The sequence below is a fragment of the Neomonachus schauinslandi genome, chromosome 10 (genome assembly GCF_002201575.2).
Source record: "Neomonachus schauinslandi chromosome 10, ASM220157v2, whole genome shotgun sequence".
Lineage (NCBI taxonomy): Eukaryota > Metazoa > Chordata > Mammalia > Carnivora > Phocidae > Neomonachus > Neomonachus schauinslandi.
Window position 1 is genome coordinate 106155349 of NC_058412.1, and position 16885 is coordinate 106172233.

At 44.4% G+C, this 16885-nt stretch overlaps 1 protein-coding gene across 1 annotated transcript; it reads right to left on the reverse strand.

Annotated features, from left to right (window-relative positions):
* Positions 1–2695: 2695 nt before the first annotated feature.
* On the reverse strand, positions 2696–13889 carry BMP2 (bone morphogenetic protein 2). The gene is made up of 3 exons (XM_021688972.2): positions 13091–13889; positions 11537–11886; positions 2696–3654 (listed from the first exon to the last, which is right to left on the reverse strand). Exons 2-3 carry the CDS (start codon positions 11877–11879, stop codon positions 2810–2812), a joined length of 1188 nt encoding a protein of 395 aa, XP_021544647.1. The 5' UTR covers positions 11880–11886; positions 13091–13889; the 3' UTR covers positions 2696–2809.
* Between the last annotated feature and the right edge of the window lie 2996 nt (positions 13890–16885).

The following is a 16885-nucleotide window of genomic DNA, read 5'->3' on the forward strand; positions in this document are numbered from 1 at the left end:
AGCAATCTGGACCTGCCATACAGGTTAAAACCATGCCAGGGAGAGCACACAGCCCAGACGAGCACAAAAACAGATGACACAATTTAATCAATTTTGAAAGGTGATCCTCCAAAATTCAGAAACTAATACATTTTCTTTAAAGCCAACTCTAAAAGGGTTCAAAGATTCCTACAGAATAACCACTAAAGATTCAAAAGATTCAGTGTCACGGAGATAGTTATGACACTTTTTTTCAGAATGGAGAATGTGAGCCAAAACATCTGTAAGAATGTAGAATGTATGTAAGAATATTCTGTTTCTCAAATGAGCTGCCAAGCTCAGAGTCCTCAACTATTACAAAATCTCTGAGACTAAACTGAAGCTGAAAATACTATTATGTATACATATGTAATATATATCACATATCTTTGTATGTTTTTATACAAATTACATATTATATGTGTATATATTTACATGTTTGTGTATATATAGTTTATATACATATAAAACACGCAAGAGAACGCATTTGAGTTGATACCACTGAAAACCATTTTAACAAAGAAAATCAGAACCAATGAAGCAGAAAAATCAAAAGAATGGGTTGAATTGCCAAATGGAAATTCTTGTGCTATAATCTCACGCTTTCATCTAGAGTCTTCGGAGATGAGAAAACATGAGTTATTATTTAAGATGTTAAAACAGTGCAGTCTGTCCCCCACCTCCATGCCAAGTGAGGGTGAAGGGTGGCTGGAGGACAGAGATCATCCTGCCCTCCAAAGTTGGTTCTAATACGAATGACTCCCACCTATGCAAGAGCAATAGATAGGCATGAAAAGGAATGGACAGACTTTTAAAGCAGAAGGAGTAAAAGATAACTAGTATTAATTTAAAAACACAGTCTACCTACTCTCAAGGCAAGGGTTAAATCTATCACAGTCAAAATGTAACTACATTCATGGTCATCGCAAGTTAATTCCTGGGGAGACTCTGATTATAAAAGTCTGTTCCTTGACGAGCACACTCTTTTTTCAGCCAATTCCAAGGCAAGGCTAGGGAAGATTAGAACTAGGCCTCATCAATCACAGCAGGATCAGAGGCAACACAGAGTCCTAGACGTTGACCTAAAACACTTCCAGTAAAATAGTGGGGAGTTGTGGGTTGCCTGGCTGTACAGACATACCCACCGAACCCTTCTTTGGGTCTGATTTCGACACAGAGCACAGGAGCCCTGCCGCTGTGAGAGTTCACTCTGAGTGGCCTAATTTGACTTCGTTCTGCTTGGGCTTCTGTCCAATTGGCAGATGTCCTTGTAGAAGCTGATCTTAGACACTTTCCCTTTCTAATTTTTTGGCACCATTGCCTCTGTTGCATGGGCTATCATCTCTGAAACTTTATCTTGGGTTTCCCAGGTTTTGCTTGTTTTGGGGCTTTGGTTTGCTCTTAAATCTTTCTCCTAAATCATGGACCCCAGAGAGGGTCACGTGAAATACTAAATCGTGGCTAATTCCTTTGAGGCAAATATCAATTATCAAGTGACTTGCTCGCACATTTCCAACCATTCCTTGCCTTTTCCCCACCTCCCTCCGAAACAAGTAACTTCAGAAGCAAAAAGGCAAACACGAGGTAATCATCATGAATGCTGTACAAATGCACCATTTTCTCTTACAGGTTGGACTTTATAGAATGAAATGCCAGGGCTCTGATATTTATTATCTGAAAGAGATTTGACATTTGTAGAAATGTGTTCACATAACCTTGGAAAGAAAAACAAGCTGATCCAACAGAGAAGAGGAGGTGGGCAGAAAACATGATGGGCACAATTTTGCTGTGTGTTGGGCAAAGTCAGAAAACTGGGTCCTTCTGAGCATAAAGAGCTCCCAGGTGAGGTAACAGTTAAATACAAACCAATTTCCAACTCTTCATGAGAGCCACTACATATCAATTTTAAATATACATGACCACAATCTTAATAATGAAGAAATCTTATGTTTTATTTAATACTTTGGCCAGACCAACCCCTTTGAAGGGATCACTAGTTTAGGAAAGAAGAACAACAAACCATCATCCACTTTCCTGCAGGTTTATCATTTTCCTAATTATTTCTATTGGTCCTGCTTTATTCTTTCTGCAAATTAAGGGGTAGGGGAGTGTTTCTAAATTAGATCAGCAATGTCTGGTTCTTATCCAAATATTCCACCTAATAAGGACGTAAGTTCTCATGGATTGGACAACCACTCTGCAACATTCCTGAGAATTGAATAATATAATAATCTTGAAAGTCAGCAGAGTGGATTATCCACTTTTTTTTTTTTTTTCTGGACTTGAACTTGTGACCTTTAACAGTAGCACTGCAAAAAAGCAAATGTGCTAAGCACTTTGCCGGAGTAACCTTCCATGTAGACATTTCATCTTAAATACACACAACTGAAAACAACTACAATTTCTGGAAAATTATGTACAAACCCAATACTTCTTTTGATTACATATAAATACAAATTAGCTATCTTTCCTAAAAAGTGGTTATAATAGTAAATAAATACAAAATAAATCTGACCATTATACTTCATGTGCTGGGGTTGAACCCATATAAAATGTACAACTAAATACACTTTAAAATCTTTAAGGAATAATTCTCTGATTAAAATATTTGTTTTCCCAACTTCTTTTTGTAGATATAAATATATTTTCAAAATAACTGTTTTTTTTTTTTTCTCCATTCCATTCCATAAATAAAGTCTTCATTGGGAAATATTAAAGTGTCAACTTGGGTTTTTTTTTTTTTTGCTTTTTTCTAAAATATATATATATTTATTTATTTCATTTTGCTGTGCTAACGACACCCACAACCCTCCACAACCATGTCCTGATAGTTCTTTAATACGACCTTTTCGTTTTCATCAAGGTACAGCATGGAGATAGCACTGAGTTCCGTTGGTACACAGCACGCCTTGGGAATCTTAGAATTAACGGAGTTGACCAACGTCTGAACAATGGCATGATTAGTGGAGTTCAGGTGATCTGCCAGGGGAAAAGGGCATTCCCCATGACAATAAAAGGCATGGTACCCCGGGGGTGCTACGATCCAGTCATTCCACCCCACATCACTGAAGTCCACGTACAAAGGGTGTCTCTTACAGCTGGACTTAAGGCGTTTGCGCTGTTTGTGTTTTGCTTGGCGCTTTTCTCTTTTGTGGAGGGGGTGTCCTTTCCCATCGTGGCCAAACGTTACTAGCAGTGGCCTGATCTGTGACCAGCTGTGCTCATCTTGGTGCAAAGACCTGCTAATCCTGACGTGTCTCTTGGAGACACCTTGGTTCTCCTCCAAGTGGGTCACTTCCACCACAAATCCATGGTTGGCGAGGCCCTGTGCCGTCCACCTCATCACAGCAGGGGTGACATCAAAGCTCTCCCACCTGCTTGTGTTCTGATTCACCAACCTGGTGTCCAAAAGTCTGGTCACGGGGAACTTCAAGTTGGCTGCCGCAGGTTTAATAATTTCATAAATATTAATTCGGTGATGGAAACTGCTATTGTTTTCCAAAGTTTCCTGCATCTGTTCCCGAAAAACCTGAAGTTCTGCTGAGGTGATAAACTCGTCGGTAGGGATAGAAGTTAAATTAAAGAAGAATCTCCGGGTTGTTTTTCCACTCATTTCTGGCAGTTCTTCCAAAGATTCTAATGTGACATAAAAATAGGTGGAAAAGAAAAAGAAAAAAATCATTCAGTAAAGTAAGTAATGACAATCTGATGATATATGAGAATTTGTAAACCTCATTTCAGGGTTTGATTTAACCCATGTAAAAGTCTGCAACTAGAAAATAAAAACCTCCCCTTTAGATAAAAAAGGAAGCCTCCCTTTTCTGTACATTTATGTCAACATGCACACCATGAAGCAAAACTTCATAATTCATTGTTAGGTTTTTTTTGGTTTTTGGTTTTTGTTTTCATTGTGACGTTTTTAATCCAATACATGAATACTGCTTCCAGGTGGCTATAATAATGGGGAAAACACTGAAGCATTTCTTTGGAAGTCACAGACTTTAGGGCAAAAAAAAAAAGTCAGCACTATAGTTAGTAGAGGTCTAATGAGTGAGGATTTGAGGAAATTATTGCATTTCTCAAAAAGAAAAAGGCTTTAATGTCAATCCCTTAAACAGTATTCTAGAACATTACTCTGCAATTTAGATGATTTACAAATCTCAATATACAGATTTCAGTTTCCTAATTAAAGAGTCTGAAACTCAACATCAACGATGACATTTTGCAAAGCACACCCTACTATTTTACTCCAAGTCCAAGAGACAAAGGCATTTACAGGGATCGACTTCTTTGGAAGCGTAAGAGTAGTACTGAGATACTGTAGTAATTAAGGCCAGACAATTTCAAAAGAAGGAACTTCCTAACTGTTGTCTGTTCTCTCACCTCCTTATGACCTCAAAAACCAAATCTCGTGGTAGATAGTTTTGGAAGAAAAAAATGACTCTCTTCTCTTTAATTCTTATGTCCTTAAAAAAAATAAACCATATTAAAAACACACACCTACCAAATAGACACAAAACCAAAAAAATTATGAAAATTTATAAAAATACCATCATGAGATTCATAAGGGATTTCACCGTACTACAGAATAAACATTCTGTATCTGGTATCATCACTTCAAAATAGCCATTTAAGTGGGCTATGCATAAAAGCTCTTTCTGATTTAAGATTCCTGAATTTAAATTTTAAGGAGTACTGTTTTCCAAGCAAACAATAAAATATAACAGCACCTTGCATGCTTTAGTCTGCAAATCATCAAAGGTACACATTATCATTAAATTGGCAGTAAACAGCAATAGAATTTGAGACATTTGGGTTTATTTTCTTCTAGCTTTACCACATCCTGTCCTTTCATTGTCAAAAAACTTAACCTGCTTCATTCAGGATCCAACCTAAGTGCTAGCAAAATCTGTCTGACCATATCATTATCATAAATGGAAACTATATTGATTAATTTTATGGTTGTATTTCCCCTACGTCAAGCAGCTATAAGTTGTTCAGAGAATGTAGATATCTTAGCAAAGGAGAATCACTTAAGATCACTCAACTCAGAGGTTTTACTTGTATAAACCTTCATCATCAAAGCACCAGTCATGACTGCAAGCTAAGTGGAAGTGCCAAGTTCAAGAGGGACAGTTTACACCAAATCATGGAGTAATGCTTTAAGGGGATGCTTCTCAAACTTCAATCTTCACACAAAACACCTAAGACACCTTAAGTCTTTAAATGCAGATTCTGATTCAGTGGGCGTGGGGTGGGTCTTGAGATTCAGCATTTGCAGCAAGCTCCCCAGGTAAGTTGATGCTAGGAGCTCATGGATTGCCCTTACAGGGTCAAGGTTTTAAAGGATGCTTTTCACATTCAAATGTAAATTCCAGGAGCATATTTTAAAGTGATTCTTGCCAAATAATACAAAAATGAGGAGAAGAAACAGTAGTGTTGGCCAAGGAGTAAGAAGTGAGTCCTTGGGTGGACAGCCAGGGACTCAGAACAGAAAGATCTTCCAAAGCTCATCTACCTGGGACATGGAGACTATTAGGCCAAGAAGTAAACCCTCCATGGTCCCCTCACACCTGCCACACTCTACACCTGTTGGGAATACCTTTTGGAAGCTATTCACACTCTAAGCTAATGGTACTTCAGGCCAGGCACTATTTTTATTTTTTGTTTTATTTTGTTTAAATTCAATTAATTAACATATAGTGTATTTTTAGTTTCAGAGGTAGAAGTCAGTGATTCATCAGTTGCATACAACACCCAGTGCTCATTCCATCATGTGCCCTCCTTAATGCCCATCACCCAGTTACCCCATCCCCCCACCCACCTCCCCTCCAGCAACCCTCAGTTTGTTTCCTATAGTTAAGAGTCTCATGGTTTGTCTCCCTCTCTGATTTCGTCTTATTTTATTTTTAAAATAATTCTCCAACCAATCAGAGCAGGGCTCTCAATGGCTCCAACAAGTATCAAGGATTGTGTTTAGCTCCTTCTTTTCTTTCCTCCCTGTAATTCAGGGGCCTTCTAATGTTCCCACTGAAGGGGTTCTTTTAGCAGAGAAGCCAACAGATACCAAAGAAAAAAGGAGTGACATAAAAATCAGCAGTGTCCCCCAGATGTAATGACATAAAGCCAGATCTGGCTTGAACTACCAACTTCTCTGATAGCAGCACATCTAAAAACACTCTTTTCTTTTAAAGAGGGGGGAGGAAAGGCAAATTATCCAGGGCATTTACTGAACAGCTGTATTAATAAGGTGCCCAGAGAAATCACAATTGCAACAAAAACTCTGATTCCAAATCCATAAATGAAAAAGAAGTTATGAACACATACAGACATGAGCACACACACACACACACACAAGCAGCCAGAGGATGATAATGGACACTCATCAAGACCAGCATGAAATACAGGTAAAATGAGTAAAGATGGGTATAAAAAAGGCATAAAATAGAATAACCCTCCAGAAGATAAATCCAAGACTGAAGTGAATCATATAAAATTGTCACTGTTTGACTAGACTTGACATGTTAAAAAAAACAGCAATTTCATGTACTTCAAAATCTCACAAAGTTAAGTAGCAGAGACGATAATCACTTAGCAACTAACTTCACAAAGGAAAGAACTGCACTATTAAACAGTAAGTAAAGTGAAGACCTTTCCCTGACTTCCCAGCTTCATTAAGAACCTCTATTCGTCCTTAATACAAAGGACTCTGGTGACACCCCTGTGGACGCAGGTCACAGAGGTAAGTCAGAAAACTCCAAACCCAGTAAAAAAAACTGCTCAAGTTTGGGGCACCTACCACCACTTCCTTTGATCTGCAAAGAATGAATTTCTTCTTAAGGGTAGAAAAATCAAAACCTATTCGAAATAAGTAAAGAAAAAAAAAGTTGCAAATCATCACACCACACCTGGGGATTCTGAAAATCTAGAGCATTTACCTAAGTAGGTAATGTATGCTCTTTTAGAGGCTTATATAGTTATTAATTCTCTGTAAATAACCCTTTTGAATAAGCTGAACTGATCAAGGGATTTGGGTATTCCAGCCTGTTTTAGACCTGCGTTCTTGAACCTCTAAGTTCTTATCCAAACAGATGGAGCTATGGTTGCAGAAATGTGGGGAAGTAAAAATAAGGCACCAGTGACATTTGACCTCTCCTCCAAAAGTGAAGTTCTAATTTAATCATCTACACTCTGTCAATTATTCATCTACATCCAAATAATACAAAAGATGAGGCTGAATTCCCTCAGCCAGCCTGGGTTCACTCTGGCCTCCTCTTCCCTAGACAAGTGGGGGAACTGGACATTAGAGAAAGAAATCATCAGGATAACGCATCTAGCGTGCTGGATGGCACTAAGATCTTTACAGGAATCATCTCACAACGAGCCATTTAGGTAGGGACTCCTATTATCTCCATTTTGGAAATGAAATTGTTGGAGCTCAGAGAGGTATGTGACTTTCCTAAGGTCACAGAACTAATAAATGAAGAGCAGATCTATGAACTTGAGTCTACCACAGTTCCCAAGTTTCTGGCCACTAGGCACCACTACCTAACACAGGGGAGGAGTCAAAATCTCAAGCAAGGGGTGCCTGGGTGGCTCAGTTGGTTAAAGGGTCTGCCTTCAGCTCAGGTCATGATCTCCAGGTCCTGGGATCTCTCACTTGGGCTTTCTGCTCAGCAGGGAGTCTGCTGCTTCTTCTCCCCCTCCCCCTACTCATTCTCTCTCTCTCTCTCAAATAAAGTCTTAAACAAACAAACTCAAGCAAATGTCAAAACCATTAGGAGCACATTTATATTTGCTACAGTAATAACCACAGTGTGAGTTCTTTCCCAACCAAAAGGATAGAAATACACTATCACCCAAGTATGGTGGAGAGAAGACACAACTAAAGAGTAGGCGGGTACAGTGGCAGGGCCCCCTGGGACACGCAGCTCTTGTCTGAAACCACTGATGTCTTCCAGCTGCCTTTCTGTCCTCAAGAATGGTGAGTTTTAGCAGAAAAGGGAATTCTCGTTATGTTTTGAGAATTTTTGCAACACTCTTTGGACCAAAAATGGCCATTATGACAAAAACAACAAAAACCTGGGGGATGCTATAACAAATCAGTAAGACTGGAAGTCACTGCCCTGACTTGAAAGTAGCTGAGAATAAGAAACAATATTTTCTAGACTATAAAATAATGGCTAGAGAATTAATATTATCAAGGAGAAAAGATATATAAAATAGGAAGATTAAAAGGAAACAGTTTTTTTGTTTGTTTGTTTTTAAAGAAAAGACAACGAAAGATACGGCAACTAAAGCAAAAGTACTGTCATCCTCACAAACCCCGATCCGGCTTCTGCACACCCTTGACTCCAACACCTTTGGAATGACCAGGTGCCTACTTACTGTCCTTTGACTACTTAGTGAAACACACAAAGGACAAGTCTAAAAAAAGACAAAATAGCTCAATGAGAAGGATACAGAGGAACCACCAAAAGAGTGGAGGACAGAAAATATTAGTCCAAGAACCATCGTTGGGCACCAAAGCTTCAACCTCCAGAGACTTCCAAAGAGAATGCCTGTTCTATTTGATGGGGCCCTTCTTAAGGCCACTTAACTTCTAGGGAAGCGCATCGGGTAAGTGTTGCTCTGGGGGCGTACATGTCCAAATCCTTTGCTTACACTGGGCATTTGTGATACAAGTTCTCAATCACAGGGCAGCCACTGCTTCTTGAACTCTCCTATTATACGGATATTTTCAGGATAATTACATTTGTGGGAAAAGGGTTCATCTCTATTCAAAGGCTTTAGTCATGGAGGCAAATAAATTCCATGGTTCCATACAAAAAGAAGACTGTGTCCTTCAGAATCTGGAGAGCAAGCACATGGTCCTTCTATATTCCACTCTGACAGGAAAGCATAAAGACTTTTTGCAGCGCCCATGAAGGCCACCAATTTCAATGCGTTTTTAACTACACAGAACACAGAACAGCACAGAACACAGAACAATCTTTCCAGTTGAAGAAGTGATTTTTCTGTCCTCAGTGGCAGTTGAGAAAGGTCTATGTGGCCAAAGAACTTTTTAATGACTGAAAAAAAAAACTGTTGCAGCTCTTGGGTCCTCCTGAGTGAAAAGTATTATACAGAGGACTAGGCCAAGTTTAATAGGAGAAATGACAACTGATAATTTTGTTTCAGATTGCCTACCATGTGGTCCCATTATCTTCATACAGCGGTTGATAGCTGATAACCATGCTATCTCTGGTCTTGTAGTTTCACCAAATCACCCAGAACCCACCCACAAATAAAACCAACAGGTAATTATTGGAATCAGGCCTTTAGTCCTCTACCAAACAAATGCCCGTTAAAGTGGCATGAGCCAAGTTCTGCTCTTAAGCCAGATGCCTTAATCACATGGTTTATTAAAAGATTTTTAGTGCCATGCATGGCACAGGATATTCATAAAAACCAAATCCTGGGTTCCACAAAAATGAAATGGTCTTCAAAAAATGCATTATGTGGCCTAACAATGATACACTAGTCATAACAAGAAAAGAAATGGATTTGATGAAGTTTGAGGGAAAAAATTACATGGCTTTCCTCTATCATGTAACTGCATTAAGATCTGACCTTACTCTTAAGTTGATATGAAGCAGGTTGATAACTTCCATTCTATTTTGCACATAACATTTATACTTTTAAAGTGATAAATTCTGACTTATAAACTCAAACATGCTATTTAAGTTAAAATAACACTCAAATAATTTGTAGCCTGTTTAGTTTTGATCAAGCCACTTCTAGAGGAAGAAGGAGAAATACACAGACTTCACTGTGTAGAACCCTCATGCAACTGAATGTTTTAGGTGTCAAATGACTTAAATGTTCCTCCTTTTAAGTTAGAAGAGACACATAGTACCTTCCTGGCCTTAAAAATAGTTAAGAGTGGTTCCAGGCTAAATTTCCAGGAGAGGTGACTGAAATAGCTACTCTCGCTACTTTTCTATGCAGAAAAACAATTCTAATCAGCATCAGCTGAGAATGATGAGCTGCATCTATAATCATCCCAAGGTTATGTTGACAGAACACAGAGGAGTGAAAACATTTCTACATATGACAACAGACAACTTCTGCTTTCAGGGAATAAATCCTGAAGGAGTAGAATGATATCTTAGATCCTTTCCCACTGGATCTCTACTGCAAAAAGCACCTCACTTGGAAATGTGCTGGAAAATGATGGATTATGATAAATGGATTATCAATTCGGTGTCCCCTTCACAGGGTACAGCTGCTTTGATAAAGAAGTACCTTTTGTTATGCAACCTGCCTTTGGGACTTCTTCCCAATACCCAGTACTGTTCTCACAAGTGTAGTCATCCTTCACACTGGGAGAAAATGCCTGGCTGTACCGTTTATTTGTTTATATCAGAGCATAGATTTCTACTTGAAATTTACCACCTCAAGGCAAGGCAAGAAAAGGGGAACTTTACTCCCATTTCCCCAATAACCTACAAGAGGTTGCTCTGTGACATACAGCTTTGGACCTTTCTCTAGAACTTGATGAAACCCATGCTCTATTTGGAATGTATTAAAAGCCAAAGGGAATTTAAAAGTGTAGAAAAAAACTAAACTGGAACATATTTTTGACTAATTGATCCAAGAACTTGGGTACAAAAGATGTCAATAGCTTCTCTCAGACATTTCAAATCCACTAAATGCTTTTCTGATGAAACAAGCAGAAATATCCTACCTTAGGAAAACCACATCCAGTATCATAAAAGGAAAAAAAAAAATCCACATTTCAATGCTCATAAAAAAAAAAAAAAAAAACAGGCAGCTACTGCAAAAGCTTTTATCTGAAGGCTTGCCTTGTCTCTACTAGGGAGTTCATCTCAGATTTAAGTACAAAACAAGAAAGTCATTGTGGAAACAATAAGATTGATTGTGGAATTGATCTCCCACGGGGATTAGATAGGGATTCGAAATCGTCCAAACCAGGCCCAGATCAACTGTAAATTAGAAAGACTTGGGGCCCCGGGCTTTGATTTTTCAATAGTACCTCTGAAAATTCTGCCCTTGGCTGTGTCTAGCCTGAAACCCCAGTTTAAGCAAGAGAAGCAGACTTACAGGGCAAGGGCTTCCAAACAGACGTAAAGAGATCCCAATCTGCCCCCCTCCTTTTCATTCCTCCCCTATGAAATTCTTGCACGTTTAGCTGACTAGGGGCATGCCTTTTGCCCTCATCTTCCCCATCACTTGACTTCTCTCCAGTTCCTGGAGGAGGAGTCGCTCTTCTGGCGGCAAGCCAGGAAAAGGGTGCGGATTTACCAAAGGGGAATCCCTGGCTCCCGCGCCACACAAGCAGTGCGTTAAAGCCAGGTTCGGAAAGGTTCTTTCAAAGGCAAGAATGGAAACGTCTGCGGCGGCGCCCTGGCCAAGCTGCTTTTCCAGGGATGCCAGCAGTCGGCCCACGATGGGGAGCTTTTGGAGGTGACTCTCCGCCCGCATCTCCGCCCCCGCTCTCTGCTCCACGCCTCACCTTCGTGGTGGAAGCTGCGCACGGTGTTGGCGAGGCTGGCTGCCCGCTCCAGCCGGTGGTCCGGGGCGGGTGCGCCCGGCTGGCCCGAGTGCCGGTGGTAGAGGTCCAACATGTAGGGGGGCACCACGGCGTCCCTGCTGGGGGTGGGTCTCCGCTTCAGGCCGAACATGCTGAGCAGCCGCAACTCGAACTCGCTCAGGACTTCGTCCGAGGGCTGGGATGAGGAGCGGCCAGGGGATGCCGCGAACTTCCTCCGGCCCAGCTCGGGAATGAGACCGGCCGCGCCGCCCAGGAGGACCTGGGGAAGCAGCAACGCTAGAAGACAGCGGGTCCCGGCCACCATGGTCGACCTGCGGACAGGGCCGACGTGAGTCACCGCGTTCCCCGCCCAACCCTCTCCCCTTCCACCCCCACGTCCCCCGGCTCCCGCTCGGTCCGTTGCCGCCTCCTCCAGGGTGCCCACCTGGTTTGCAGTACTCGAGGGGATACTTCAAAGGGGCTGAAGCTCGAACGTTTGGGAGAATGGAAAGCCCCTAGTTCCTGAGCCCGAAGGCTTTTCCCCTTCCATCTCACTCTCATCCATCTGACACGATTTGCACACACGCACAGACACCCCACCAGCGTCAAGACTGTCACCTTTTTTCTGTGACACTCGCGCTGACAGCCTGTGCAGGGAACCTGGGGAAACCACCGCTTGGTCTGACACCTCTCCTCCGTTCCCCACAAACCCAAACACATTGCCCAGCGCTCGCTTGCATATAAACACGCACGAATGGTGCATGTGACTTCCTTACAGGCACTGTATAGAACTTCCTGATACAACGCGCGCGCACACACACACACACACACACACACAGAGTCTATAACTTCCAGACCCAGTAAACTCAAGGCCACAACTTCCGAAGCCACTTGCAACTTGTGGCCCACACCTAAGTGTGACTCAGAGGTGTCAAGACAGGCCACTCCGACCCCGAACCCCCCACCCCCATGCAGTCAAGATACACATGTACATTCCTCAAATTACGTAAATAACTAGTATCTATTAATTCACGTGTCAATAGAAGCTGGTATTGAAGTACTGCCCCCCTTGCATTCCTGCAAACAGGGAGAACCCCAACTTCTAGTATTTTCCTAAATGGGACTTGGCTCTGAGTAGAGAGCAGGTCTTTCTGAGAAACTTGAAGAAGGGAGAAAGATGGCCATGGCAAGGCGTGAAGGTTGGCAACTAACGGGTGAAATCCAGGGGCCACCCTCTCAAAGGGATTTCTTTGACTTTTTTTTTTTTTTTAATCATCTAAGTGTTAACAGCCCTAATAAAATACTGAAGAGGGGGAAGGGAGGAGGGGCGGAAGAGGCCGAGCCAGGAGGGCCAGGCTGACGGTCGCCGGGGGCTGTCGGATGGGGACATCCCCGCAGGGGCTCGGCAGCACGTGGACCTGGAGGGGGGTCTGTTTACGTCTGGCCAGGCACGGCCCCAGGACGGGCTCAGCGGCAGCGGCGGCCCGGGCCCCGCGCCCAACCCCCCAGTCCCAGCCCGGGGCCCACGTCCTCTACCTTTAGGAGACCGCAGACCGTCTAAGAAGCACGCGGGGACACGTCCATTGAAAGAGCCTCCACATGGAAAAAGCTCTGGTCCAAGGACCTGGCGCAGGGACCGGGTTCCCTTCTTTTGCCTCCTCCTCCTCCCGGGTGTCGGCGGGGCCGTCCTTCTCCTCACGCAGGGAACGGCGTCTCGGGGTCTGGCCCAGCGGAGGAGTGGAGGGGCGCGGGGTCCGGAGGCGGTGAGGCTGGGTCCGCTGGGGCAAAGGCACCGGCGCGAAGTGGGGAGCGCAAACTATTCTCCCTGCAAGTTCAAGAAGTCTCCGGCCAAGTGCTGACACACAACAACAGCGAGCAGGGGGAGGAGTGCGGGGCAGGGAAGTGAAGGGAGAAAGGAAAAGCTGGTGCTGTCGTTGTCCTTAGGAACCAGCGCCCGCCGGACGCGTGGCCACGCGCGGGGCCGACTGCGGGACTCGGGGGGCGAGGGTCGGGCGCTCCGCGCTAGCTCCGCCGCGGCCCATGGCTCGGGGCAGCCATCCTGGGAGACGCCGGGTCCGGGGAAGGGCGCAGCGGCGATCTCGGTGCCGGGCGAGTTGCCCCCCCGCATCACTCTGCCTTACTCCAGCGCACCCCCATTAGCGCTCGCCAGCTGAAACCCCCGCGGCTCCGGCGCTCCGGCGTCCTCGGGCGCATTCTCCGGCGAGTCGAGCCGAGTCCCGGGCCGCCGAGGCGGGTGGCCGCGCTCTTCCCTCCCTCTTCTAGCCCCCGGGCCAAGCTGCGGTGCGCTTTGTGGCCAGCCTGGGGTCCGCTCACACGTCGACCGCCGTGTCGCAGGCCCCCGAGCTTCGGCAGTACGTGATCGGCATCGCGGCGCTCAGGCTCGGCTCCCCGCTCCCCGGCGCTCTGCGCGCTGGTCCTCGGCTCTGGCGCGGCCCGGGCAGCCGAGGCCACGGCGCAGTGGCGCGCACGGCCGGGCGCTCCAGCCCACGCGAGGTCTGCGGCGCGCTGGTGCCTCGGAGCCCCCCGTAATCCGCGAGGCGCTCGCCACGAGGTCGGGTAGGCGGCGGAGCCTGTGGCGGCTGATGTCCGGCGGCGGCTGCCAATCCCCGGCGGGGTGTGGGAAGCGGAGCAGCGGGCGCAGCGCAAGCCGGGCGCAGCGCGGCGGGGCGAGGACTCCGGCGGCGACGGCGGCGGCGGCGGCGCCGTGGCGCGGCGCTCGCGGCTTTTAAAGGGGACGCAGCCTGCAGTCTCCCTTTCCGCGGAGGCCGAACACCTCCCCCTCGGTGGCGCGGCTCGCCGGGGATCCCCGAGCGGGCGGGAGCGGCGCGCAGGGGTGTGGACGGCGCGCCGGGGCAGCCGCGGCGGGGTGGGGCCGAGGGCGGGGACGCGTGGCCGCCGAGGGGGGCGCTCGCGCATCCAGCCCCAGCCCTCAAAGGCGAGAGCGACTGGAGCGCGGGACCCTCTCCGGGACTGCGGGGGCGAAATTGAGAACACGGGGTCGAGCCTTTATTTCCTACCCGGCCCGTTATTCAACTTTCAGTTTGAAGTTTTTCAGTAATAGACGATGAAAAAAAGAAGACCTCAACCAAGTTACAAGGCATCTTGGCATAGGCTTGGGTGGACTCTTCTATTTCCCCAGGGAAGGAGAATTAACAGGAAACTAGAGATTGCAAAGTAGGTGTCATTTAAACTTTAACCCACACAGATATATGTATATACATATGTAAACGCATGAGTACGCATTTACATTTATCTATGTATACATTTATGTGTAGGTAAATGCTCTATTTTATTCAGATAAATGTACAATATACAAAAATATTCATGTGTCTATCAATATATCTATGTATGTAAATATATGCTAACGAAAGCACATTTTTATAAATACACGTCTATATATCTACATCTGTGAGTTGGATGGGGTACTGCCCTACATGATACTCGCAACGTTGACCCCTGCGTGTGTGGTGGTCTGAAGAGAGGATGGTATTATTTCTTTTTATGGTAGCCATCACTTCATGCTTTGTGATATTTATCTTGCCCAGCTCAGCGGCAGGCGATTAGCAGCTCAGAGGAAGGTAAAATAATGCACAGTGTGAACCAAGCGTACAAGACCTTAGAATCTTCTGACCCACCAGGCCCAGCAGCACGTAGATGACATGTGATCAAGTCACTTGTCTTCCTCAGCTGAATATTCCCCAAATCTGCGGCACCATGGCGTTTCGAGGTGAAGGCTTTCTGTCCCTCCCAGGATTCCAGGACCCTCCATGCCTAACACAACCAACCAGGTTGCCCAAAGGATCCCAGAAGCCAAGGGCAGAAAATTTTTGGAAAAGACCAGATCAGCAAAATCAAGTTTGTCTGCACAGAACCTCCAGCCTGCAAAGCAGAAAAAGCCTGAAGCCGGAGCTCATAACAGCGTATTATCCATGTGTATTATTTTTTCAGTTGGGAAGCTAAAATAATTCTAGGTTCTGCTCACGTAAATCGGATTAGCAACCCACAGAGGAGAATTAGGCACTCGCTGTTTCTGAAAGTATAAAGGTCAAATAAGGTATTTCTGAGGAAGCCGACCTACTAGGAAAATAAATGGGGTGGGGGAGGGTAAAATATTCAGGAACATACTCTCCCCGCCCCCCTCCGGAAATAAAGTGCTATAGAGGCTGATTGTCCCTATGCATCACTGGCTAGCAAACAAGTCGGTAATAGAACGTATTCTACCCATAGACACTTACATTAAAAAATGTTTATTGTGCTTCCAAAACGATTTCCTTCCCTATCAAGTTTAACTGAGAAGTTAACAATTGTTTCTGTCATCAGTGAGATTTAGAAGACAAAATAATGAGACCTAAATCAGTATGTAGCTTTTAAAGAGGAGGAGAAAGATGATAGCTGTTGGATGCTCCTCAAGTAAAGATGAAAATTAAATCTCTGGCCATGACATCAAGGATGTCTTGCAGCTTTAGGCCTCAATAACTTGTGAAATGGAAACCTTGTAGGTGTATGAAATTACCTTCGACAGTCAAGAATCTGAGAGAAAATGGGCACTTCTAGACACTCCATTCCATTTCAGTGTTGCCCATCACAAGACCTCTTTCATGTGTGATGCAGGATTTCTGATGGAGTGCTGAATGCCTTTCTCAAGCACAGCTTCCTAAATTTTGGCCCTATTTGTGGAAGATCCCAGCTCTCTGGTTGTTTTTTAGAGATGGCTGCCCTCTTGTGGTGGAAATGAGTTCCAACTCTTGGTAGAAAAAAAGTTCATAAATAAGTAAGTAAATAAGTAAGTAAATAAATAAGTAAATAATCTCCACAGGCTGAATTGGGGTACAAACTATAGGGTGATCATACCTGCTCACTTTCCAAACAATAGAAATAATTAAAAACTATAAATATAAATGGAGATGACCTATCTCTCTTTTTACTCTCTCTGCTAATAGCCACCCTCCACCTGCAACTCAGAATACAAGGTTATTACTTAAGGTGTCAGTGTCTGTGTGCTTTGAACATATCACTTACTGCTAACTGTGGCCAACCTTACCTTTTGAAAGGTTCATTACAAGTTTTTCGGCCCATAAGGTGAGATTCATTCTTTGTGGGCAAATCAAATTTGGTGTATCTGCCAGATGTGGGGAGTGGCCAGAGGGGGGGTATGGAGTTGCTTGGGGGAAGGGTTGATGGTAGTTGCAAGAGGGCACAAGCAAATTATGTAAAAAAGCAAAGCATACTCTGTAAGGACTCTGTATAAAAGAGGGTGCTGCTATTCCCTTCCAGTCATTTCTTGCCAGTTTTTTAAAGAGATACCGGAAA